Source organism: Electrophorus electricus, chromosome 6, assembly GCF_041902795.1.
Source record: "Electrophorus electricus isolate QZ-2024a chromosome 6, ASM4190279v1, whole genome shotgun sequence".
NCBI lineage: Eukaryota > Metazoa > Chordata > Actinopteri > Gymnotiformes > Gymnotidae > Electrophorus > Electrophorus electricus.
The window spans coordinates 35,648,659-35,674,096 of NC_137502.1; the positions used below are offsets into that span (position 1 = coordinate 35,648,659).

The 25,438-nt window shown below is 41.7% G+C and overlaps 1 protein-coding gene across 1 annotated transcript; it reads left to right on the forward strand.

Moving 5' to 3' along the window:
• The first annotated feature begins 5,828 nt into the window (after positions 1-5,828).
• On the forward strand, positions 5,829-25,090 carry LOC145658522 (IgGFc-binding protein-like). The gene is given in 36 exon segments (XM_081715714.1): positions 5,829-5,853; positions 6,913-7,034; positions 7,169-7,447; positions 7,634-7,729; positions 9,279-9,432; positions 9,547-9,800; positions 9,917-10,063; positions 10,140-10,719; positions 10,828-11,411; positions 11,776-12,340; positions 12,471-13,069; positions 13,287-13,602; positions 13,605-13,832; positions 14,069-14,265; positions 14,709-14,918; positions 15,201-15,389; positions 15,489-15,778; positions 16,064-16,335; positions 16,619-16,683; positions 16,877-17,152; positions 17,346-17,441; positions 17,546-17,699; positions 17,786-18,039; positions 18,156-18,302; positions 18,379-18,958; positions 19,067-19,650; positions 20,015-20,579; positions 20,710-21,308; positions 21,526-22,081; positions 22,318-22,514; positions 22,958-23,167; positions 23,450-23,638; positions 23,737-24,026; positions 24,312-24,583; positions 24,867-24,931; positions 25,061-25,090. Coding segments are annotated over 36 exon segments (10,236 nt in total).
• The last annotated feature ends 348 nt before the right edge of the window (positions 25,091-25,438 follow it).

Below are 25,438 nucleotides of genomic sequence, written 5' to 3' on the forward strand. Positions count from 1 at the left end.
TTTCACTTTGAGGGAATGGTGATGATGGTGTTTGACACTTTAGGTCAGTGCAGTCCATGATAATCTGAGTGTCAGGAAAGTCTTGGAATTCTTTAGCGAAGTTGTTTTTCACTTCCCTTAGTGACAGCCAAATACACTCAAGAACTGTGTACATGTAGTTTGTCTGTGTCCAAATAATTTGACTCACTGTGGAAGGATGAATGCTAAAGCCATGTCCCAATTCTGTCTCCTTCAAACCGGCAGAGAGGTGGACAAGGAAAAGGGAAAATTAATCAGTGGGCTGGAGCACCTGCCTCTGAAGGTAGTAATGTATATTGTGAAATATTATACAATTATGACATGGACAAACTACCTCCATTAAATTATATTGAAGTTATATTATTATATCAAAGCATTCAAAGACCTTCCTGACACAGGTAATCTCAGACTGGACTGAGCTCAGGTGTCAAGACACCGCAATCTCCACTCCTACAAGGTGAGGCTCTATACTACATTCTAGCTAATACCACATTTATATCATCTAATCATTTATTCCAACTATTAATATGCTATGGAAACATGATCATCTATAGAGCAGGAGTCATCAGTTCCAGTCTTGGAGGGCTAGTGTCCAGTACAGCTACTGATTGCTGGATACTGACTCTCCAGACATCCAAGACTGGAACTGATTAACTGTGATACAGTAAATAAAATATGACCTACTCCTGACAGCTGTGAATGGATATAATGTTGCTTGGGACTTAATCCATTTTGTGGATGGATGGCTCAATGAGCCACCAAAATGCTATTAAGTGGTCATAGCTTTGGAATCTGTTCGCAAACATGTTTTATTAACCTTTTAAGCATCAAATTAGTTATCAAAGTGTCAGCGCATTGCATCTATTGTGGTGTTTACTACACGTTACCTGGTGTAAAATCAAATATCCTTGTCGGAGTCGGCAAAACTGCTGCAGTCTAAAAAGTTAGCTGGATGCGTAGTTCCTGCAGCCGATTTCTCAGCTGCTCTGCTTCAGGAGAGAGAGCTTCATTTTTTGTGCAAGACATGTCCAGCGATGATGGCTCGGGGACAGCACAGTAATCATGGTCCATTGTAAGTTTTGTTGATGGATCTTCCAGGTTGATATGTTCTCTCCTCTCCCACACACAGCGCCGCAGTGCCTGAATCCTGTAAGCAACGGCACTGCACCTTTCGCCAGTCTTCTCTGACATTTTGTGGTTTGGGGTTCAACCAAGTGGTCTGGTATGAAATGTTTGTTACAGACCTTTGAATGCCTTGAAATAGTAAAGGTCCCGATGAATGTTTAGCCACCGTCTCCTGAGTTGATTTTGGGCTGTGAAGCTATGGTAACTTAAATTTCCATTAAACTTTGCAGATGCCTATCATATTTTAATCAAATGCTAGCAAAAAAGGTAAGGTTTTGAGTATGCTGATTAATGTAAACAATAATGCCGGAAATGTAGAAACGGTAGTGGAAAACGGAAGTGTGTCACAGCCATAAATGCAAGGAATCTATTGTAGTTTCTTATGAGGAGGATGACACACGAGAGGTGTTTTATAAGAAACATGTTTACCTCTTATTCCTTCCCTTATATATATATATATATATATATATATATATATATATATATATATATATATATATATATATATATATATATATATATATATATATATATACTGCAAAATGCGAGAGGGTGTCCGCAATAGAGTTGGGTGACTCCAGCTAAATGACTAAAACCGAAAGATTTATATAGCTTCTCCATTGGGCAGGATTTTCTTTTAATTTTGCAAAGTAGAAGTATGTATTTCACTAAAATGGCAAAGAAAACTTACCTGTATAGATTTCCCGCCTAGTATTTCTGCTACTTAAGCAACAGCTCACCAACCAGTCAGTACTAAGCAGCAAAAATGCTAGTGTCTTACTGCTCAAAACCCATGTTCTGCTAATTTATAGTCTTGAAAATGACCAACTGTTTAGCAACATTTGTAACGGTCACTTTTAAAAATTGATTAATTCAGGTTCAGTTGATATAATATTAACTTGACTCAATCACATTAGCTAGCTCCACAGCTAATATTGACATTAGCTTGTACACAAACTGTAATTATCTGTTTATTATTATATATTGCTTATAGGCCTATTCAAGACACAAATTGAATCTAAGAAATAGATAAAATCACATTAAAAACTTGTCCTATCTTAGATGGTTAATGTAAATGTGCCAGCTAGCTAGCTAGCTAACCTAGGGGATATTGATAACAGGCTAGAAAGACTAGAAAAGACGAATATTTTAAGGTAAAATACATTTGTATTCATGGTAAACTTGTTCTCCACACAATAAAACAAGGCAATATATCGATAGCTGTCATCATAACAGCACAAGCAACTTTATCGTCTTGTGTTTTTCAACTAAATACTAAAATTAAAAAAAATAAATTCCACTGCTAAACTAATTACATGACCTTGTAGTTTGTCAAATGGATAATTGAGTCTTTTAGGAGGAATAGACAAGCTGGATCTTTTATAGTCATGACTGGCCTCTCCTGGCATATCTGTCTCCACAATTGTTTAATTTTCTCTGTCCCTGTCCTTGTTTTGGTTTTCACTGTCTCATTTATTTCACCTGTTCCTTATTAGTTCTCATTAGTACACCCTGTGTTCAGTCTCCTTGCTGGTCATTGTTAGCCATGCAGCATTTGTGTGCACTTCACATTCTGAACTTATCATAACTGTTCTCTAAATACACTGTTGTCTTCCATGTTGTTTCAGCAATTTGAGCATGTATGAGCTGTACTTCATCCAATTAATCTCTGTAGTTTTCAACAGTTAATTCTTTCTCTCACAAAAGCTGTCAAGAATAATTGTTATTCTTCAATGTTTTGGTCCTTGGGGTCTCAAAACATGGTTATTGCTTATTGTTCTCAAAATTGAGATGACCACTGAATTATGTTACAACCCAGCCTAGGCTGGGAGGCCATAACATAGGAATCGAGTTTAACAGCGGTAAAAGTGGATATTGGAATGCAAACCAGACAAACACGTTGACAGCAAAGGTCAAGTGTATTTACAAGTTTTGGTGTTCAGATGCAAGAAACTGGTGCAATAGCGTTAGGAGTGGCCCAGGCCAACACAACAAACAAAACCACACTAGAAACAAACAAAAAAACCAACTGACTAAGTTAACAAAAAGAAACACACAATAACTATACTGACTATACTGGTAAAAACTGAGATAAATCCACACCCAAACAAAATGGCAGCCACTCCCTACCACCTGTGTGTAACTACTATATACGGGGCAATATATACAAGATACAAGAGACATATTACCCAGCAACCAAACCAAGGGACAAAGCAAACCGTAAATAAATGGGAGAATGCACACAAATCCAAGCAATCACAATAGCAAAATGCAGCAACAAGTCAAAACACTAGCAACAACAATCTGTTCTCTAATGAGCCCTAAGCTGAGCCCTTCTTCTCTTCTTTTTCCTTTTATATGGTCCTCTGCTTACTGGAAAACCTGGAATGGATTGGGATGGGGAACACTGGAGAGTCAGAGGCAAAACCTGAAACACAGGGAAGACAGACACACACAGGTGGACATAACAGCACATTTTTCTGGACCAACAGTGTGTGTTTACACATCACTGAACTGTAGGGAGCCAATAGGTGATGCACAGTTACACATAATCAGGAAATGACTTATCTGTATGTAGGAATCTCATTTACTAATATTCTGTACTTTTAGATTCCTGTCATCAGTGTGGGCATTATTTATTTTATTCCCTAGCCACTTTTTTCTTTACTTTATTGTTTTTCATAACAATAGTCTCATTTCACTCTTATGCTACTTAACCCATTCAACAGCCTCCCCTCCTTCCATAGCCAGACAAAAGAGAGACAATATTCCAGTATGTCATTAAATATCTCCAGATGAAAGGGCTTTGGAAACTGCCATTTTTGGCTTTCTTAAGCTAAACTTTTTACAATAGGCTTCATATTTCTACCAGTTTGTTTTTCTTTCATACTCTCCCCTCATTTATCGTACAAGGAAGTAAACCACCGGAAAAGTGCTTTAGGGTTTTGTTTGAATATTCCTTAGAGGTTTACTCATGACCTGTCCAGATCTACGGTAAAGGTCTATGATGCAGAGCAGTCGAGATGTGAATCAGTGTGTGAGCGGAAACCGGAGCAGCTTCACCACACACAGGCAGTTCTGCAGTGGATTCGGAGGTGAGCACCTAATTTCCTCATCATCAGCCCTTCTTCAAAGAGTAGTTTACTTTCTGTTCAGCATATATTTAATATAGGAAAAATGGGTATTTTTTGTTTGTTTGTTTGTGTTTAGAGGAATACAGATAGTGTAATACAAAAATAATAATGTGCAGGGCTTTATTTCTAATTACTCTGTTTCTAAATACAGACAATCCCAGAAACACAGCCCAGTCCATTCCTACAAACGTTTTTAAAAAAATGTATCTCAAATATATATACATGGCCACAATTGTGTCATAATATGAAGGGTTTAAAGATCAGAATTTAAAATTGTTCTGTGATTAATACTGTTATTACGTTATGTATCCTTTGTATCATTATATATTGTATAACCAAGGTATACAGCCTACACTTCTCATATCAGTTTTGTTGGAAATCTTAAATTTCTCAGCTGATATTGGAGATCTTTGACACCATGGCGACTCTCGTCCCACTGGACATGTCCATGTATGCATGTATGCTGTTTCTGCTGCTGCTGAATGGTGAGTTCACTAGACATAGGGAAATGAGTACTACTATTTCTTGCAGCAGGAGCACATAACTGACTTTTTCTTTATTTTGTAAACAAAGTTCTCTGTGTTCACATGGAAAATATTATTTCTCTCACAGGAGGATTAGTCAGAGGACAACAAACAGGTAAACCTGTTCTAAAAATTTCAACAGAGCAACAATCTTTTAGATTGTGGTTTTCAACACTGTTTACCTATTAAGATTTGACCTCTTCAACTCCCAGGGCCTTCACGTGGATCCAGACTCCCATAGATTCACTGTAGTTACAGAACAATGCACAGTAGTTAGTGGTGTGAAATTTAAGTTTAGTAACTAAATAAAAAGCAAATTAATTTAAGTTTGAACTGGGTTTTGAATTTAAGAATTTTGAAAACCCTTTACATTTTTGGTTAACATTCAATAAAATAACTGATGGCATCTGAATTATGTTCTAATCTATATATATATTCTTTATTATTATTATTATTATTTATCAAAAACATACAAACATACTACTAGTAAATATACTACTACTAACAATAATTTAAAAAATGTTTTTTGTAGCAGCCCTATATCTATGACCCTAAATGAAAATGAGAAGATGGGATCTATGGGTTTTAACCTAGGAAACAAACTGAAATATATTTTACTTCCTACACGGATTAGGTCCACCTGACACAAAAGCGTTAAATCTTTGTTTAAGAAATAACTGAAATCAGACAGCATTATAACCCCACTGCCAACCAACCCTTAAACCTACTGTCATCCATTCCATTTTAAAAATGTTACTGCTTTTAAGCAATTTTACCGTTTCTATGGATTTACAATTAAAATGACCCCAACATCGATACAATTTCAAGAAAGATGATTGGTTGCATGCTGTTTCAAGTTAGACAGTCCATCACTGGCGTCCTAAAAAGCTCTACAGTAAATTGTAGTTTGTCTTGGTATCCTGTCTCATATTCAGAACTATATACATCGACGGCCCCTATCATCGGGAGACTTAAAACAAAGAAACAAAACATCGCAAAACCGCGAGTATGAGTAACTAGAGCAACGATGGCAACATGTAATGTCACTCAAAGTCTGTCATTCTCTGCCACATTCAACTAATTTTGAGAGCCTCCCCTTGTTTTTTGTGAAAATGTTATGGTTTTATTTACTATTATGTTATTGTCATCTTTGTAATGACAATAGTATGCTATGTGTCTGAAACGGTGTGTATGAAAATATGGAACTTACCACGTCCCGTATTGATTCACTAAAGGATGCAGGATTTTATTTTTCAATGTTGTAAGAAACCATATTCTACAATAAACGGCAACTCTACTGCCCAGCTAGGTTAGCAAGACAGAAAGACAAGAGAGAGAGATGCAAGCTAGCAAATCAACTTAACTTTACTGTTATTTGCTGACAACAAACGTGGAGATGAGAGAACACATCTAATTGATATTTCCCTAATTCTAGAGAGTTCCGCTTCATCTTCTTGTCGAAGTTTAAACATTTTCAATTGCTTTGACACAAGAGGGAAGTGGGGCTCTTGTGTAGTTTGCGGGGCCCTGCGTAGTTTGCGGAAAGGGCTGACCTGCTCTGATAATAGGCTCTGTTGCTCAGTTTTCTTTTCGTTGTCCTTCAAAATACATACAGACATTTTGAAGTTCCTGCTGTGCAAGTTCATGTTAATGTTGCTTGGGGTAGAATGCAGGCTGGTCAAACTTAAAATTCAGCTTTGGGCCATCTGCAGTTACAATGGTAATCTAGTGACATTTGCATTTAAAATAATAAAATGGTAAACAACTTTCGATGTTACTATTCTCCAATGTTTACCATGCCATGCAGTAAAAGCATATCATAACTTGGCTACACAAGCTTGCTGTGTGTTGGGAGGGTACTGGATCCTAGGTATCCTGGATATGGAGTTTTACCAGCTCCCTGAAAGAGAGCAGACAAAAAGCAAAAGATCAATAACTGAACAGCTTCTATGCAATGTGACAATATACATTTAATCTATATCTTAAAGTTTTAGTAGTTTTAATTTTCTCAAATTTGAGTAAATATTTGCAGAAAGAAACTAGAAATACAAATGAGCAGTTCATGCTGAAGGGTTGGTTCTATATTAATTACAATCTCTGTTATGTCTCAGGACCTTTCTATCCATTTGGAATGGGAGACATTGTGACTGGAAAGCTAGATGATGGAAGCTCACCTGCTATCTCTCTTCTACAACCCTTTATATTCTTTGGAAGAATATACAATCAGACATATGTGAGTCTAACTACATTTGCACTGTCTCAATAAATTCGGCTTAGAACCTAAGACCCCTTACTCCTAAATAACAATACAACATATTTATTTAGTCAGCAAAACAAGCCCTGTGGTGTGAACCTTTTTTTCTGCAGGTCAACAATAATGGAGACTTAACCTTTGATCAGCCTTGGTACAGCTTCACTCCCTACCAGTTCCCTGCTCATGGGGGGCGAGACATCATTGCTCCATTCTGGACAGATATTGATAACCGAGCAAATGGCATCATCTCATATCAGCAGTACACTAGTGGCAGTGTTCTCACCCAGGCCACCCAACACATCAACCAGTACTTCCCTCAGCTGAGAATCAGAGCAACTTGGGTCTTTATTGCAACATGGGACAGAGTTGCTTACTACCCCAATTCAGGCACAGTAAGATTCTCCTCAAAACACTGTAACTATATATGCATGAATACCAATTGTCCAGTATTAATCTAAATAGGACTGTTTGTGATACTGGAAAATGATCAATGTCGGACTAAGTTTAGGCCCTTTAAAACATACTTTTTTTGGCTTTTACTTGTGTTGCACACATTTCTGTAATGTGATATTTTTCAGGAAACATCTTTCCAAGTCGTTTTGATATCAGATGGCAGTCACTCTTTTCTTCTGATAAATTATGGACAGATTGCTTTAAGAAACATAAATGTACAGGTGAGGACAATTTGGGGAAAATAACAAAACACTTTAGCTTAGTACAACATGTGGACAAAATATGAAGCAGATACTTATATTGTTATGCGTCCAGTCAAAGAAGCTTGTGGGACTTTGTTTAGATTCATTGTCTTTGTAACATCATAACCTCTCCTTGCCCGACTCTTATTAGTTTTCAGTCAGTTATACTTGAACCAGACAAATTTAAGGGGAAAGACCAGGAATCCTAAGATATATACAGAGTATGGTATATAAAGTATTTTAAACAGGGATGAGCAACCCTTCATATTACACAGACACTTCAATTACTCATGGAAATGATAAATACAGGCACAGATCAAAAGAAGGAAAACAGGATCGTATGGAAAGTTCCAGTGATGGGATGTTTGATGCGACGGCCCACTGGGCATTTAAAAATAAACTTGCAATAATGCTTTATATTATTGTTTTTATTTTGTAAAATGTGGAAGAAAAGTATATGGATATGTATGGTTTCATTGTAAGGGCTCATTTATTGCAGCACTTTGATGACTAAACATAATTGATGACCATCATTAGATCGCTTTTATGAAATGTGAAATTTGTTAAATGCTGTAGCTTTGAAGAGTTTTAAAGTTAAGTCTGCTATAATTTCTGTAAACCACCAGGTGTCACTGTCTTGGCGTTGGCATGTAGTCTCACAATGACTCTAATCTTTTACCGGCATAATAAGGAAGAAGCCCTAAAAGCTATATGATGTTTTGTTTGACTATACTAAAAAAATCAGATACTGGGAACAAACAGCAAGATACAAAAAGAACAAGGAATATCTCAATAACTTAACAGCTGGGGAAGACTGAAATGATGTGAGAGAGGTTTATGGGTGATGGCTAATGAGGCTTTGAATGTAGATCAGGTGAGGGAAATCAAGGTTGTGTCTGGTGGTTAATTGACTGGCGAAGCAGTGTTATATTGGAAGGAGTGTTGGAAGGAGATGTAAAGTGAGACACGGCACATGAGGACCATGAAAAAAAAAAGCATTTTGGTTAATTTACCTAAATAGCTGATATGCAAGAATGCATTGTTCAGTTCCAGTATAATCTGCTTGTAGATCATGTGATGCCTCCAGTTTTGGCATTTATTTTTCAATAGCTGGTTTCTCACCAACCATTACTCTAATCAACTGGAATGTTGCATGGTGCATCATCACACCTTCTGTAGTTGAGTCAATAATACAGAAAATTATTACTGTTTAATATTAGCCTGAAACCATTGTCCACTTAACATGAAACTTTAATGGCAAAATAAAAAAATAGTTTCAATTTCCTATTGTACTGTTGCAAGTCTTTACATAACAATAGTGTTAACTTATGTTGGATAATCTAGGGTGTACATCCATGACAATACATATAGTTTTTAAATGATGACATTCGTTGCATTTCAGAGCTTACATCTCAACATGTGCTTGAATGCCACTGGAAGGTATATGTATTATTATTAGTAGTTATAGAAGTAATATAAATAATAGAGTGTTGTTTGTTTGAATGTATGTATGTTTTGGCATCACTAGGCAGGTTATGACACTGGTAACTCCAGCTACTACTTCTCCATTCCTGGGTCATTTCAACACAACTACACAAACTTGACATACAGCAGCAACGTGAATGTGACAGGCAGATGGGCCTTCCGTGTAGACCAGGGATCACAAACATGTCTGTTTAATGGTAAAATGACAATAAGTTAAATAAAGTCATTTAAAGCAATTTATGCATGTAAAATTTCAGGTTAGATTCACAGTGATTCACTTCGGATCAAACTGAAATGTTTTGTTCTACCAGGTGGTACTGTGCCACAGGGAAGCTCTTTTTGGACAGATGCCTCTTGCCAGCAGAGATGCACCTGTAGCAGCAGGGGTCTCCAGTGCAGTTCACAGCCCTGCACCTTCTCTCAAGCCTGCCGTCCTGCTGCTTTCCAGTACAGCTGCCAAAACATTCAGCGCCAGACCTGTACCATCTCTGGGGACCCCCACTACTACACCTTTGACAATCAAATCTTTCATTTTCAAGGGACCTGCACCTACGTCCTGTCTGAGGTTTAGTTTTTAACACTGATTTTTATTTTTTTTGCGATTGGATGAGAGAAAACCATATTTAATATGAAGGAGTCTGTTTTAAAAGGATCTGAATATGAGATTGATTTTCTCTATAGGTTTGTGGCAGGGGATTACCATATTATCGCATTGAAGGCAAGAATGAGAATCGTGGTAGTACAAGTGTGGCATGGACACGCCTGGTCAGAGTATTTGTCTATAACGAAGAACTGGAACTAGTGAAAGATCATCAATATCAGGCCAAGGTCCGCATCATGACATTACATCAGTGTACTCTTTTGATTTTGTATATTACTCTAATTTCTACTGTTTTCTCTGCAGGTAAATGGAAGCTTTGCAGCAGCACCTTTCAGCCTCCACAATGGCTCCATTCAAGTTTATCAGTCTGGTTTCTCTGTGGCCATCAGTACTGATTTTGGATTGGTTGTTACATATGATTCAAATCACTATGTGACCATCAGTGTACCTTACGACTACCAGAATGCCACTTGTGGCCTGTGTGGCAACTTCAATCACCATCCAGAAGATGACTTCCGCACACCATCTGGACAGATCTTGAGTTCAGATCTGGACTTTGCAAACTCCTGGAAAGTACCAGGAGACATATATCCTGTCTGTCAGAACACTCGGTGTTCAGGTTTGGCTTGTTCATCTTGTACCACAGCTCAGACCAGTCTTTACAGGAGTGGAGCCTTCTGTGGAATCCTAGCAAATTCCAGTGGCCCTTTTTCCACTTGCCAATCAAGGCTGGCACCCCAGATATTTACAGAGAACTGTGTTTATGATCTTTGTGTGGGAGGAGGATACCAGCCAATCCTGTGCCAGGCACTCAACGTGTATGCTGCTCAGTGCCAGCAGCAGGGCATTCAGCTGGGCCAGTGGAGGAGACCAGGATTCTGTGGTAGGGGTCTTAATGGTTTTCCATATGTCATGAATAAGTGTACAGGATAGGAAATCGTTGTTCCAGCTTATCAAAATCCATAACCAATCTTTTTCCATTTACTTGCAGAAATCCCATGTCCTGCCCACAGTCACTTTGAAACCCAGGGAACAAGCTGCCCTGCGACCTGCAGTAACCCTTCTGCACCTTCAAGCTGCCCCTTGCCAAACCAGGAGAGCTGTATCTGTGATGCAGGGTATGTCCTGAGTGCTGGAGAATGTGTTCCTGAAGCTAACTGTGGCTGCACTTTTGAAGGACTCTACTATGCTGAAGGCCAGTCTGTGGTACTGGGTGCAGATTGTGGAAGACAGTGCGTTTGCAGCAATAGAGCAATGAGCTGCCAGAATCACCAGTGTGGTCGACAGGAGACGTGCGGATTGTATAACGGAGTAAGAGGTTGCAGACCCACCAGTTATTCCACCTGCTTGGTGGAAGGACTAGGCACATATCACACCTTTGATGGAGTGATGTTCAGTTATCCAGGAGCTTGTGGACTCACCCTGACTAGGGTAATGGGGCCATCCCAGCTACCAAACTTTGAAGTGACAGTGCAGAAAGTGCCCAGAGGTCCACAGGACTTTATTAGGGTGCTGAGGTTTGACGCAGAGGGAACTCAGGTCTCTATTGAGATGGCAGATGGAGGAAAAGCACAGGTAAGCTCACTTTTTACACTGGATACTAAATTATTTCAATGTTTTCTAATGGCATTTGTAGAACAATATTAACAATAGGATAACCACTGGACATAATACATCATCAAATTTATTTATATAGTGCTTTTTGCAACCGCTGTCACAAAGCAGCTTTACACATGTCTGAGTCCAAGCCCCCACTATGCAAGCCAAGGGTGACCGTGGCAAGGGAAAACTTCCTAGAGCTTGAGGAAGAAACCACATGAGGACTCAACGAGGGGGCCCAAAGACTCAACGAGCGGGCCCATCCTTAGCTGCTGGGCTACAGGTTTTTTTAGGATCTTGATCATAATCAACCATTTCTTGCCAACATTGTTTCCCCTAGGTGAGTGGACAAGTGGTTTCTCTTCCCTTCGCACTTGCCAGTGGTCGAATCCTTATCTACCACAGCAGTGTGAAAGGTATCATTATGGAGACAACCTTTGGTGTAATTGTGCGAGCAGACTGGCCACACCTAATCAGAATCACTGCACCCAGCACTTACAATGGCTCACTTGGTGGTCTGTGTGGGAATTTGAATGGCAACCAGGCAGACGAGTTTTACAGCCCAGTCGGAGTCTTGCTTAATGACTCACGGGTGTTTGGGGATAGCTGGCGAGATGGGTCCCTCTCAGCCTACTGCGTGGAGTCCGCAGGCATCTGGCAAACGGGATATTATCAGAATACCAGCCAATTCACACAGAACTGCAGCATCATGGCCTCAGCACGTGGACCATTTGCTCAGTGTCACAGCAGCCTGGACCCTAGGCAATGGGTAGCAGATTGCACCCATTCACTGGAACAGACCGGGGGAGCCAGAGAGTCCTTGTGCGAAGTGCTGAGAGGCTACTCTGTACTCTGCCAGCAAAATGGTATTAGAGTGGGAGAATGGAGAAATATCACAAAGTGTGGTGAGTACTGGACAACAGTGTAAAACAAACTAATCTTTGTTGTCATAGTACATCACTGCGTAGTAGTTGTCCACACTTGATAAAGTATTTCGAACAGCCAAAAGCTAACTAGATCTCTTTTTGATTACAGAGTTCCCCTGCCCAGTCAACAGCCACTATGAGTTGTGTGGCACTTCCTGCCCTGCTGCGTGCCCTAGTCTATCATTCCCCTTCCTGTGTACCCAGCACTGCCAGGAAGGATGTCAGTGTAACGATGGGCTCTTGCTAAGTGGAGAACGCTGTGTGCCCCCCACGGGCTGTGGCTGTCTCCATGAAGGGCGCTACAGGCAGGGTGGAGAGCGTTTCTGGTATGGCGAGCAGTGCCAGTCTTTGTGTGACTGTGACGGGACCACAGGTTTAGTTCACTGTGTCCCATCATCTTGCAGCGGTCAGGAAACCTGCAGTATTGTTGGGGGAGAATTCGGCTGCCATCCTCAACCCCGTGCCACGTGCTCTGCTTCAGGGGACCCCCACTACATCTCTTTCGATGGCCGCACATTTGACTTCCAGGGCACATGCCAATACATACTGGCAACTGTATGCAATAATACTCGACGACTACCGTACTTCCAGGTTTCAGCAAGGAATGAAGCATGGAATGGACTCCCAGTTTCAATCACTGCTGAAGTTTACGTCAATGTCTCAGGACATCTGTTGCACATCTCACGCGACATGCATGGCACTATTGAGGTAAGGAGGACAGCCACAGCTGGTGGATTAAGGAGATCCTCCATGAAAGTAATGGTCATCGTACATTATTAATTACCTTATACTAGCTGGAAGATGAAAGCAAATATTATGCACTGGAAGACATGTTGAACATGGGGGAATGGTTATAAGGCCATCATATATTGAGGCACATCCCTATGTTGTAATAATCTATATGGTTGGGCTTTCTCTTCATCAGATTGATAACGAGACCAGGCACCTTCCTGTCCTGCTTGATTCTGGCCGAGTGTCCATTTACTCCAGTGAACAGAACACTTTCATTTCAACTGACTTTGGCCTTAGTGTGAGTTATGATGGCTCATGGGTGGTGCGCATCACTGTGCCAGCAAATTACAGTGGAGTCACATGTGGTCTTTGCGGTAACTACAATGGCCAGACACGTGACGATTTCCTCACGCGTTCAGGTGCACTGGGCACTTCAGCTTCCCAGTTTGGAGCCAGCTGGAAAGTGCAGAATGACACACTGTGCAGTGATGGGTGTGGAGACTCCTGTCCGACCAAACTAGGGCACGGACTCAATGTGAGATCCTCAGAGACAGGCAGGGTCCCTTCGGCTTCTGCCATGCCTATGTGGGTCCTGAGGCCTACTTCAACAACTGTGCATTTGATGTTTGCCTCTCTGGGTACAGTAACGATGTTCTGTGCCGTTCCATCCAAACCTATGTCAGTGCCTGCCAGTCTGCCAAAGCAACTATCTACCCCTGGAGACAGAACACGACCTGCCGTAAGTCACTTGGTGCAAACCAGGAAAGAGCCTGCCTGCAGAGCACTGTCTTGCAAGTTTATGTGGTTTAAAATGAGGGATCCTCTGATGTATTGTCTGTCATACAGCCATATAAAATTCTTAAGAATTCTCACAGTATGTGGGACGTTATACACCTGTTATTGAGGTATATCTACTGTTGCACAGTAGGGTGATACAGCACAATGTGTTTCTTAATTCTGTCTTAAATTTCTCAGGTGTGGAGTGTCCCGTGAACAGCCACTACGAGCTGTGTGGTACAGACTGTGGGCACACCTGTGCCAGCAGCGTTGATGCTGTATGTGAGAGGACATGTTCAGAGGGCTGTTTCTGTAATGAAGGCTTCGTGAGGAGTGGAGGTCTCTGTGTACCAGTGGAACAGTGTGGCTGCTTGTACAATGGACTCTACTTTCATGTGGGTTCCTATATTTTGCAATTAATAATCTGCAAGTACATTAATAAATTTATACTAAATGACAATTTGTTCTAAAATGTGAACGATCCTAAAACTGATATATAACACCAAAGTCAATATATAACACTGCAGTCAATGCTCTGGGACACCTGCTCTCTTGATTTCTCTAAAGAACTTTGGCATAAAATCCACTTCTTGGTCACCTTGGCGACTTGATGACTATACCCTCTTCTGGCAAAACATGCCCAAATCATCATTACTCAATCTCCTATTGTAATGACTGCTATGAGGTGTTTGTAATGATATTCTGCATTTGTTTTATACCAAACATGGCGTTGTGCAAAATGGCTGAACTTATCCACTTTGGTTTCTTTTGTCCAAAGGAGAGAAATTGTTTGGTGTGCTCTGAGGCAGCTTTGTAAATCCAAGGTGTTTTTTTCCAGATTGGCAATCAGTTCTGGACTCCAGGATGTTTTCAACATTGTGAGTGCTTTGCTCCTAATGACCTGCGCTGCCTCTCCACCTCCTGCTCTCCCACTGAGGAGTGTGCAGTCAGGAATGGCCAGCGTGGCTGCTACAGCCAAATGTCCTCCTGCATGGTGTGGGGGGACCCCCATTACCTCACCTTTGATGGAGCTCTGGCCACCTTTCAGGCAAGAATGAGCTGCTTCATGGCTCTCTTTTCATTAATATGATTCTATCTTTTAAAAAAGCAGATGATATAATCATAAATGTGTAATATATGTACTAAAGCAATCAAAAATACACAATCATATAAAATGGATAGAAAGCTCAAATAAAAAGAACATGGCTAAAATCTTACTCTAGTGGAGGTTAATCCATGAAGGCCTTCCATTTCGGGGAAAATGAGCCATTCAGTGAAACTGAACTGAAATCTACTACTCTGTAAAGTTCAATAATGTGTTTTTCTCCAGGGTACTTGTTCATATGAGATTTCTCAGACCTGTGGGTATGTGGATAATAATGAGCTGGGATTCCGTGTGGTGGCCACCAACATACACCGTGGGAACATGGCCGTGTCCTTTGTGTCTGCAGTGGATGTGTGGCTAAGTCAAGGAGCTCAGCACACACAGATTTCCATTGGACAAAATGGGAGAGTGAAGGTATTAATTGATATCATGCATTGTGCTCCCCTGCTTGTGAAATTCTGATATTTTTCCATCTCTCTGTTCTTATTAACTTTTTTTTTTTCCCCTTTGTAGGTTGATGGGAATATTGTGAATTCATCTGCTTTTCAAATCAGTTATCTGGCAGAAGTTCATCAGGAGCTAAATTTTGTGGTTGTGAATGCATCAAGTAAGCTCCTGGTGTACTTTGATGGTCGTTCTACACTTTCAGTGAGACTGGGCCCAAGATTCCGTGGATCTGTTTGTGGAGTGTGTGGAAACAATAATGGAGACCCAACAGATGACAAGACTTTGCCCAGCGGAGCTCTGGCACCCAATGACACTGCTTTCGGAAACAGCTGGAAATCAAACACCAGCAGCCCAGGGTAGATACATTCTAACTCTATCTGGAAAAAACAGAACAATAAATGCATTCTTTGAAATGACAATACACAGATACAGGTGCACAATGTGTACCAATGTGTCCTTGTACAATGTGTGCAGGAACTCACAGTTGCTATGACTAATTCAGCAACTGTTTCCAATAAACATGATATGTAGAGCAAATCCTGGAGACTACTTTATTTTGAAACAACATCATCCAAGTAAAATTCAGTTTTCAGTTTCACTGTCCCATGTAAAGTCCCTGACCATTCTGTGTTTTTTTCCAGGTGTGGTGCTACTGACCAGACAGCAGATCCTAATACTTGTCCCTTTAGACTGAGGTACTCTGACCTCTGCAGCATCATCACTAACACCAGTGGACCCTTCCACCTCTGCCATGGCCATGTCAACCCTGCCCCTTACTTCACTTCCTGTGTTTATGACCTTTGTGCCTACCCATCAACCAGTGACATGCTGTGTTCAGCTGTGGAGGCCTATCAGGCTGCTTGTGTCATGATGCAGCTCCAGATCTCAGACTGGCGTGTTGACCTGTCTTGCCGTAAGTCTTCCATACTTGCATAAATTGAGAGTCTGGTCTTAAATTTCAATTCAGAACATGAACTGAAAGGACATTGGGGGTTTTACTGTAGGTATACTCTGAACAAATGTGTGTGAGCGCCAAAAGTACTGTTCTTCTCTGCTAATTGACTCACAACTACAAGTTTGTACTGTTCTTTGAACTAGATTGTTAATGGAGATAAACAAATGTCTAAAAAGTTATTATTCTGAGCACTCAGTTTTATATGGTGACATTAAATCTTCCTTTATCTTTTGTGTCTCAGGGCCTTTCTATCCATTTGGAGTTGGAGACATAATGAGTGATGGACGCTCACCGGCTGTCTCTTTGGTGCAGCCGTTTTTATTCTTTGGAAAAACATACAGCCAAACATATGTAAATCAATCTAAATAAATTTTATACTTTTTAATGTTGGTGCTGTCTCAAGCTGTAATGTGTATGTCAATCTGATTTTTGTAGACTGTCATTGGTAAAGCAAAGGGCTTCTAATTCATGTGAAATATAATGTGGTTTTCTTCTGCAGATCAATGAGAACGGATACTTAACCTTTGATAATGTGTGGGACAGCTGTGTTTCTTACCCTTTCCCTCGTCATGGGGTGCCTGACATCATTGCTCCATTCTGGACATGCATTTTTCGAGGAAGAGGAGTCATCTCATATCGGCAGTACACTTCTGGCAGTGTTCTTACTCAAGCTACCCAAGATATTTACCAATACTTTGCTCAGCTGAGATTCAGAGCAACGTGGGTTTTTGTTACAACGTGGGCCAGAGTAGCTTACTATCCCAACTCAGGAACAGTAAGAAATGACTTTGAAAACTTTGGATGTCATGTGCTCAATTAAATCGTGAACTGAATTCCTGACTAGTGGTATCGAGAGAATTTTTTAAGTCAAAATGATAAACCGAAAGCTAGACTGAAAAATTGTACATGGACTAAGTTTAGTTAGATTTTAAAATATGTCTCACTTTTTAATCTTTTGTTTTTTCCAGGAACCATCTTTCCAAGTAGTTTTGATTTCAGATGGCCATCTCTCCTTTATACTGATGAACTATGGTCAGATTGCTCCAACAAGTATGTTGGTACAGGTGAGCACAATATGGGAATGAAAAGCTTAGAATGCCCTTATGTTTAAGGGTGATAATACATGCGGCATATATATGATTATTATATGCTGTGTGTCATTTGCTAGGCTGGTTATGGTACCGATGACGGGAGTTACAATTTCTCTATCCCTGGGTCATTTCAATACAACTACACAAGCTTCACAAACAGCAGCAACGTGAACGTGACAGGCAGATGGGCCTTCCGTGTAGACCAGGGATCACAAACATGTCTGTTTAATGGTAGTGTGCAATTTATGCATGTAAAATTTCTTGATAGATTCACAGTGAATTACTTCGGATCTAACTGAAATGTTTTGTTCTATCAGGTGGTACTGTGCCACAGAGAAGCTCTTTTTGGACAGATGCCTCTTGCCAGCAGAGATGCACCTGTAGCAGCAGGGGTCTCCAGTGCAGTTCACAGCCCTGCACCTTCTCTCAAGCCTGCCGTCCTGCTGCTTTCCAGTACAGCTGCCAAAACATTCAGCGCCAGACCTGTACCATCTCTGGGGACCCCCACTACTACACCTTTGACAATCAAATCTTTCATTTTCAAGGGACCTGCACCTACGTCCTGTCTGAGGTTTAGTTTTTAACACTGATTTTTATTTTTTTTGCGATTGGATGAGAGAAAACCATATTTAATATGAAGGAGTCTGTTTTAAAAGGATCTGAATATGAGATTGATTTTCTCTATAGGTTTGTGGCAGGGGATTACCATATTATCGCATTGAAGGCAAGAATGAGAATCGTGGTAGTACAAGTGTGGCATGGACACGCCTGGTCAGAGTATTTGTCTATAACGAAGAACTGGAACTAGTGAAAGATCATCAATATCAGGCCAAGGTCCGCATCATGACATTACATCAGTGTACTCTTTTGATTTTGTATATTACTCTAATTTCTACTGTTTTCTCTGCAGGTAAATGGAAGCTTTGCAGCAGCACCTTTCAGCCTCCACAATGGCTCCATTCAAGTTTATCAGTCTGGTTTCTCTGTGGCCATCAGTACTGATTTTGGATTGGTTGTTACATATGATTCAAATCACTATGTGACCATCAGTGTACCTTACGACTACCAGAATGCCACTTGTGGCCTGTGTGGCAACTTCAATCACCATCCAGAAGATGACTTCCGCACACCATCTGGACAGATCTTGAGTTCAGATCTGGACTTTGCAAACTCCTGGAAAGTACCAGGAGACATATATCCTGTCTGTCAGAACACTCGGTGTTCAGGTTTGGCTTGTTCATCTTGTACCACAGCTCAGACCAGTCTTTACAGGAGTGGAGCCTTCTGTGGAATCCTAGCAAATTCCAGTGGCCCTTTTTCCACTTGCCAATCAAGGCTGGCACCCCAGATATTTACAGAGAACTGTGTTTATGATCTTTGTGTGGGAGGAGGATACCAGCCAATCCTGTGCCAGGCACTCAACGTGTATGCTGCTCAGTGCCAGCAGCAGGGCATTCAGCTGGGCCAGTGGAGGAGACCAGGATTCTGTGGTAGGGGTCTTAATGGTTTTCCATATGTCATGAATAAGTGTACAGGATAGGAAATCGTTGTTCCAGCTTATCAAAATCCATAACCAATCTTTTTCCATTTACTTGCAGAAATCCCATGTCCTGCCCACAGTCACTTTGAAACCCAGGGAACAAGCTGCCCTGCGACCTGCAGTAACCCTTCTGCACCTTCAAGCTGCCCCTTGCCAAACCAGGAGAGCTGTATCTGTGATGCAGGGTATGTCCTGAGTGCTGGAGAATGTGTTCCTGAAGCTAACTGTGGCTGCACTTTTGAAGGACTCTACTATGCTGAAGGCCAGTCTGTGGTACTGGGTGCAGATTGTGGAAGACAGTGCGTTTGCAGCAATAGAGCAATGAGCTGCCAGAATCACCAGTGTGGTCGACAGGAGACGTGCGGATTGTATAACGGAGTAAGAGGTTGCAGACCCACCAGTTATTCCACCTGCTTGGTGGAAGGACTAGGCACATATCACACCTTTGATGGAGTGATGTTCAGTTATCCAGGAGCTTGTGGACTCACCCTGACTAGGGTAATGGGGCCATCCCAGCTACCAAACTTTGAAGTGACAGTGCAGAAAGTGCCCAGAGGTCCACAGGACTTTATTAGGGTGCTGAGGTTTGACGCAGAGGGAACTCAGGTCTCTATTGAGATGGCAGATGGAGGAAAAGCACAGGTAAGCTCACTTTTTACACTGGATACTAAATTATTTCAATGTTTTCTAATGGCATTTGTAGAACAATATTAACAATAGGATAACCACTGGACATAATACATCATCAAATTTATTTATATAGTGCTTTTTGCAACCGCTGTCACAAAGCAGCTTTACACATGTCTGAGTCCAAGCCCCCACTATGCAAGCCAAGGGTGACCGTGGCAAGGGAAAACTTCCTAGAGCTTGAGGAAGAAACCACATGAGGACTCAACGAGGGGGCCCAAAGACTCAACGAGCGGGCCCATCCTTAGCTGCTGGGCTACAGGTTTTTTTAGGATCTTGATCATAATCAACCATTTCTTGCCAACATTGTTTCCCCTAGGTGAGTGGACAAGTGGTTTCTCTTCCCTTCGCACTTGCCAGTGGTCGAATCCTTATCTACCACAGCAGTGTGAAAGGTATCATTATGGAGACAACCTTTGGTGTAATTGTGCGAGCAGACTGGCCACACCTAATCAGAATCACTGCACCCAGCACTTACAATGGCTCACTTGGTGGTCTGTGTGGGAATTTGAATGGCAACCAGGCAGACGAGTTTTACAGCCCAGTCGGAGTCTTGCTTAATGACTCACGGGTGTTTGGGGATAGCTGGCGAGATGGGTCCCTCTCAGCCTACTGCGTGGAGTCCGCAGGCATCTGGCAAACGGGATATTATCAGAATACCAGCCAATTCACACAGAACTGCAGCATCATGGCCTCAGCACGTGGACCATTTGCTCAGTGTCACAGCAGCCTGGACCCTAGGCAATGGGTAGCAGATTGCACCCATTCACTGGAACAGACCGGGGGAGCCAGAGAGTCCTTGTGCGAAGTGCTGAGAGGCTACTCTGTACTCTGCCAGCAAAATGGTATTAGAGTGGGAGAATGGAGAAATATCACAAAGTGTGGTGAGTACTGGACAACAGTGTAAAACAAACTAATCTTTGTTGTCATAGTACATCACTGCGTAGTAGTTGTCCACACTTGATAAAGTATTTCGAACAGCCAAAAGCTAACTAGATCTCTTTTTGATTACAGAGTTCCCCTGCCCAGTCAACAGCCACTATGAGTTGTGTGGCACTTCCTGCCCTGCTGCGTGCCCTAGTCTATCATTCCCCTTCCTGTGTACCCAGCACTGCCAGGAAGGATGTCAGTGTAACGATGGGCTCTTGCTAAGTGGAGAACGCTGTGTGCCCCCCACGGGCTGTGGCTGTCTCCATGAAGGGCGCTACAGGCAGGGTGGAGAGCGTTTCTGGTATGGCGAGCAGTGCCAGTCTTTGTGTGACTGTGACGGGACCACAGGTTTAGTTCACTGTGTCCCATCATCTTGCAGCGGTCAGGAAACCTGCAGTATTGTTGGGGGAGAATTCGGCTGCCATCCTCAACCCCGTGCCACGTGCTCTGCTTCAGGGGACCCCCACTACATCTCTTTCGATGGCCGCACATTTGACTTCCAGGGCACATGCCAATACATACTGGCAACTGTATGCAATAATACTCGACGACTACCGTACTTCCAGGTTTCAGCAAGGAATGAAGCATGGAATGGACTCCCAGTTTCAATCACTGCTGAAGTTTACGTCAATGTCTCAGGACATCTGTTGCACATCTCACGCGACATGCATGGCACTATTGAGGTAAGGAGGACAGCCACAGCTGGTGGATTAAGGAGATCCTCCATGAAAGTAATGGTCATCGTACATTATTAATTACCTTATACTAGCTGGAAGATGAAAGCAAATATTATGCACTGGAAGACATGTTGAACATGGGGGAATGGTTATAAGGCCATCATATATTGAGGCACATCCCTATGTTGTAATAATCTATATGGTTGGGCTTTCTCTTCATCAGATTGATAACGAGACCAGGCACCTTCCTGTCCTGCTTGATTCTGGCCGAGTGTCCATTTACTCCAGTGAACAGAACACTTTCATTTCAACTGACTTTGGCCTTAGTGTGAGTTATGATGGCTCATGGGTGGTGCGCATCACTGTGCCAGCAAATTACAGTGGAGTCACATGTGGTCTTTGCGGTAACTACAATGGCCAGACACGTGACGATTTCCTCACGCGTTCAGGTGCACTGGGCACTTCAGCTTCCCAGTTTGGAGCCAGCTGGAAAGTGCAGAATGACACACTGTGCAGTGATGGGTGTGGAGACTCCTGTCCATCATGTCCAGACCAAACTAGGGCACGGACTCAATGTGAGATCCTCAGAGACAGGCAGGGTCCCTTCGGCTTCTGCCATGCCTATGTGGGTCCTGAGGCCTACTTCAACAACTGTGCATTTGATGTTTGCCTCTCTGGGTACAGTAACGATGTTCTGTGCCGTTCCATCCAAACCTATGTCAGTGCCTGCCAGTCTGCCAAAGCAACTATCTACCCCTGGAGACAGAACACGACCTGCCGTAAGTCACTTGGTGCAAACCAGGAAAGAGCCTGCCTGCAGAGCACTGTCTTGCAAGTTTATGTGGTTTAAAATGAGGGATCCTCTGATGTATTGTCTGTCATACAGCCATATAAAATTCTTAAGAATTCTCACAGTATGTGGGACGTTATACACCTGTTATTGAGGTATATCTACTGTTGCACAGTAGGGTGATACAGCACAATGTGTTTCTTAATTCTGTCTTAAATTTCTCAGGCGTGGAGTGTCCCGTGAACAGCCACTACGAGCTGTGTGGTACAGACTGTGGGCACACCTGTGCCAGCAGCGTTGATGCTGTATGTGAGAGGACATGTTCAGAGGGCTGTTTCTGTAATGAAGGCTTCGTGAGGAGTGGAGGTCTCTGTGTACCAGTGGAACAGTGTGGCTGCTTGTACAATGGACTCTACTTTCATGTGGGTTCCTATATTTTGCAATTAATAATCTGCAAGTACATTAATAAATTTATACTAAATGACAATTTGTTCTAAAATGTGAACGATCCTAAAACTGATATATAACACCAAAGTCAATATATAACACTGCAGTCAATGCTCTGGGACACCTGCTCTCTTGATTTCTCTAAAGAACTTTGGCATAAAATCCACTTCTTGGTCACCTTGGCGACTTGATGACTATACCCTCTTCTGGCAAAACATGCCCAAATCATCATTACTCAATCTACTATTGTAATGACTGCTATGAGGTGTTTGTAATGATATTCTGCATTTGTTTTATACCAAACATGGCGTTGTGCAAAATGGCTGAACTTATCCACTTTGGTTTCTTTTGTCCAAAGGAGAGAAATTGTTTGGTGTGCTCTGAGGCAGCTTTGTAAATCCAAGGTGTTTTTTTCCAGATTGGCAATCAGTTCTGGACTCCAGGATGTTTTCAACATTGTGAGTGCTTTGCTCCTAATGACCTGCGCTGCCTCTCCACCTCCTGCTCTCCCACTGAGGAGTGTGCAGTCAGGAATGGCCAGCGTGGCTGCTACAGCCAAATGTCCTCCTGCATGGTGTGGGGGGACCCCCATTACCTCACCTTTGATGGAGCTCTGGCCACCTTTCAGGCAAGAATGAGCTGCTTCATGGCTCTCTTTTCATTAATATGATTCTATCTTTTAAAAAAGCAGATGATATAATCATAAATGTGTAATATATGTACTAAAGCAATCAAAAATACACAATCATATAAAATGGATAGAAAGCTCAAATAAAAAGAACATGGCTAAAATCTTACTCTAGTGGAGGTTAATCCATGAAGGCCTTCCATTTCGGGGAAAATGAGCCATTCAGTGAAACTGAACTGAAATCTACTACTCTGTAAAGTTCAATAATGTGTTTTTCTCCAGGGTACTTGTTCATATGAGATTTCTCAGACCTGTGGGTATGTGGATAATAATGAGCTGGGATTCCGTGTGGTGGCCACCAACATACACCGTGGGAACATGGCCGTGTCCTTTGTGTCTGCAGTGGATGTGTGGCTAAGTCAAGGAGCTCAGCACACACAGATTTCCATTGGACAAAATGGGAGAGTGAAGGTATTAATTAATATCATGCATTGTGCTCCCCTGCTTGTGAAATTCTGATATTTTTCCATCTCTCTGTTCTTATTAACTTTTTTTTTCCCCCTTTGTAGGTTGATGGGAATATTGTGAATTCATCTGCTTTTCAAATCAGTTATCTGGCAGAAGTTCATCAGGAGCTAAATTTTGTGGTTGTGAATGCATCAAGTAAGCTCCTGGTGTACTTTGATGGTCGTTCTACACTTTCAGTGAGACTGGGCCCAAGATTCCGTGGATCTGTTTGTGGAGTGTGTGGAAACAATAATGGAGACCCAACAGATGACAAGACTTTGCCCAGCGGAGCTCTGGCACCCAATGACACTGCTTTCGGAAACAGCTGGAAATCAAACACCAGCAGCCCAGGGTAGATACATTCTAACTCTATCTGGAAAAAACAGAACAATAAATGCATTCTTTGAAATGACAATACACAGATACAGGTGCACAATGTGTACCAATGTGTCCTTGTACAATGTGTGCAGGAACTCACAGTTGCTGTGACTAATTCAGCAACTGTTTCCAATAAACATGATATGTAGAGCAAATCCTGGAGACTACTTTATTTTGAAACAACATCATCCAAGTAAAATTCAGTTTTCAGTTTCACTGTCCCATGTAAAGTCCCTGACCATTCTGTGTTTTTTTCCAGGTGTGGTGCTACTGACCAGACAGCAGATCCTAATACTTGTCCCTTTAGACTGAGGTACTCTGACCTCTGCAGCATCATCACTAACACCAGTGGACCCTTCCACCTCTGCCATGGCCATGTCAACCCTGCCCCTTACTTCACTTCCTGTGTGTATGACCTTTGTGCCTACCCATCAACCAGTGACATGCTGTGTTCAGCTGTGGAGGCCTATCAGGCTGCTTGTGTCATGATGCAGCTCCAGATCTCAGACTGGCGTGCTGACCTGTCTTGCCGTAAGTCTTCCATACTTGCATAAATTGAGAGTCTGGTCTTAAATTTCAATTCAGAACATGAACTGAAAGGACATTGGGGGTTTTACTGTAGGTATACTCTGAACAAATGTGTGTGAGCGCCAAAAGTACTGTTCTTCTCTGCTAATTGACTCACAACTACAAGTTTGTACTGTTCTTTGAACTAGATTGTTAATGGAGATAAACAAATGTCTAAAAAGTTATTATTCTGAGCACTCAGTTTTATATGGTGACATTAAATCTTCCTTTATCTTTTGTGTCTCAGGGCCTTTCTATCCATTTGGAGTTGGAGACATAATGAGTGATGGACGCTCACCGGCTGTCTCTTTGGTGCAGCCGTTTTTATTCTTTGGAAAAACATACAGCCAAACATATGTAAATCAATCTAAATAAATTTTATACTTTTTAATGTTGGTGCTGTCTCAAGCTGTAATGTGTATGTCAATCTGATTTTTGTAGACTGTCATTGGTAAAGCAAAGGGCTTCTAATTCATGTGAAATATAATGTGGTTTTCTTCTGCAGATCAATGAGAACGGATACTTAACCTTTGATAATGTGTGGGACAGCTGTGTTTCTTACCCTTTCCCTCGTCATGGGGTGCCTGACATCATTGCTCCATTCTGGACATGCATTTTTCGAGGAAGAGGAGTCATCTCATATCGGCAGTACACTTCTGGCAGTGTTCTTACTCAAGCTACCCAAGATATTTACCAATACTTTGCTCAGCTGAGATTCAGAGCAACGTGGGTTTTTGTTACAACGTGGGCCAGAGTAGCTTACTATCCCAACTCAGGAACAGTAAGAAATGACTTTGAAAACTTTGGATGTCATGTGCT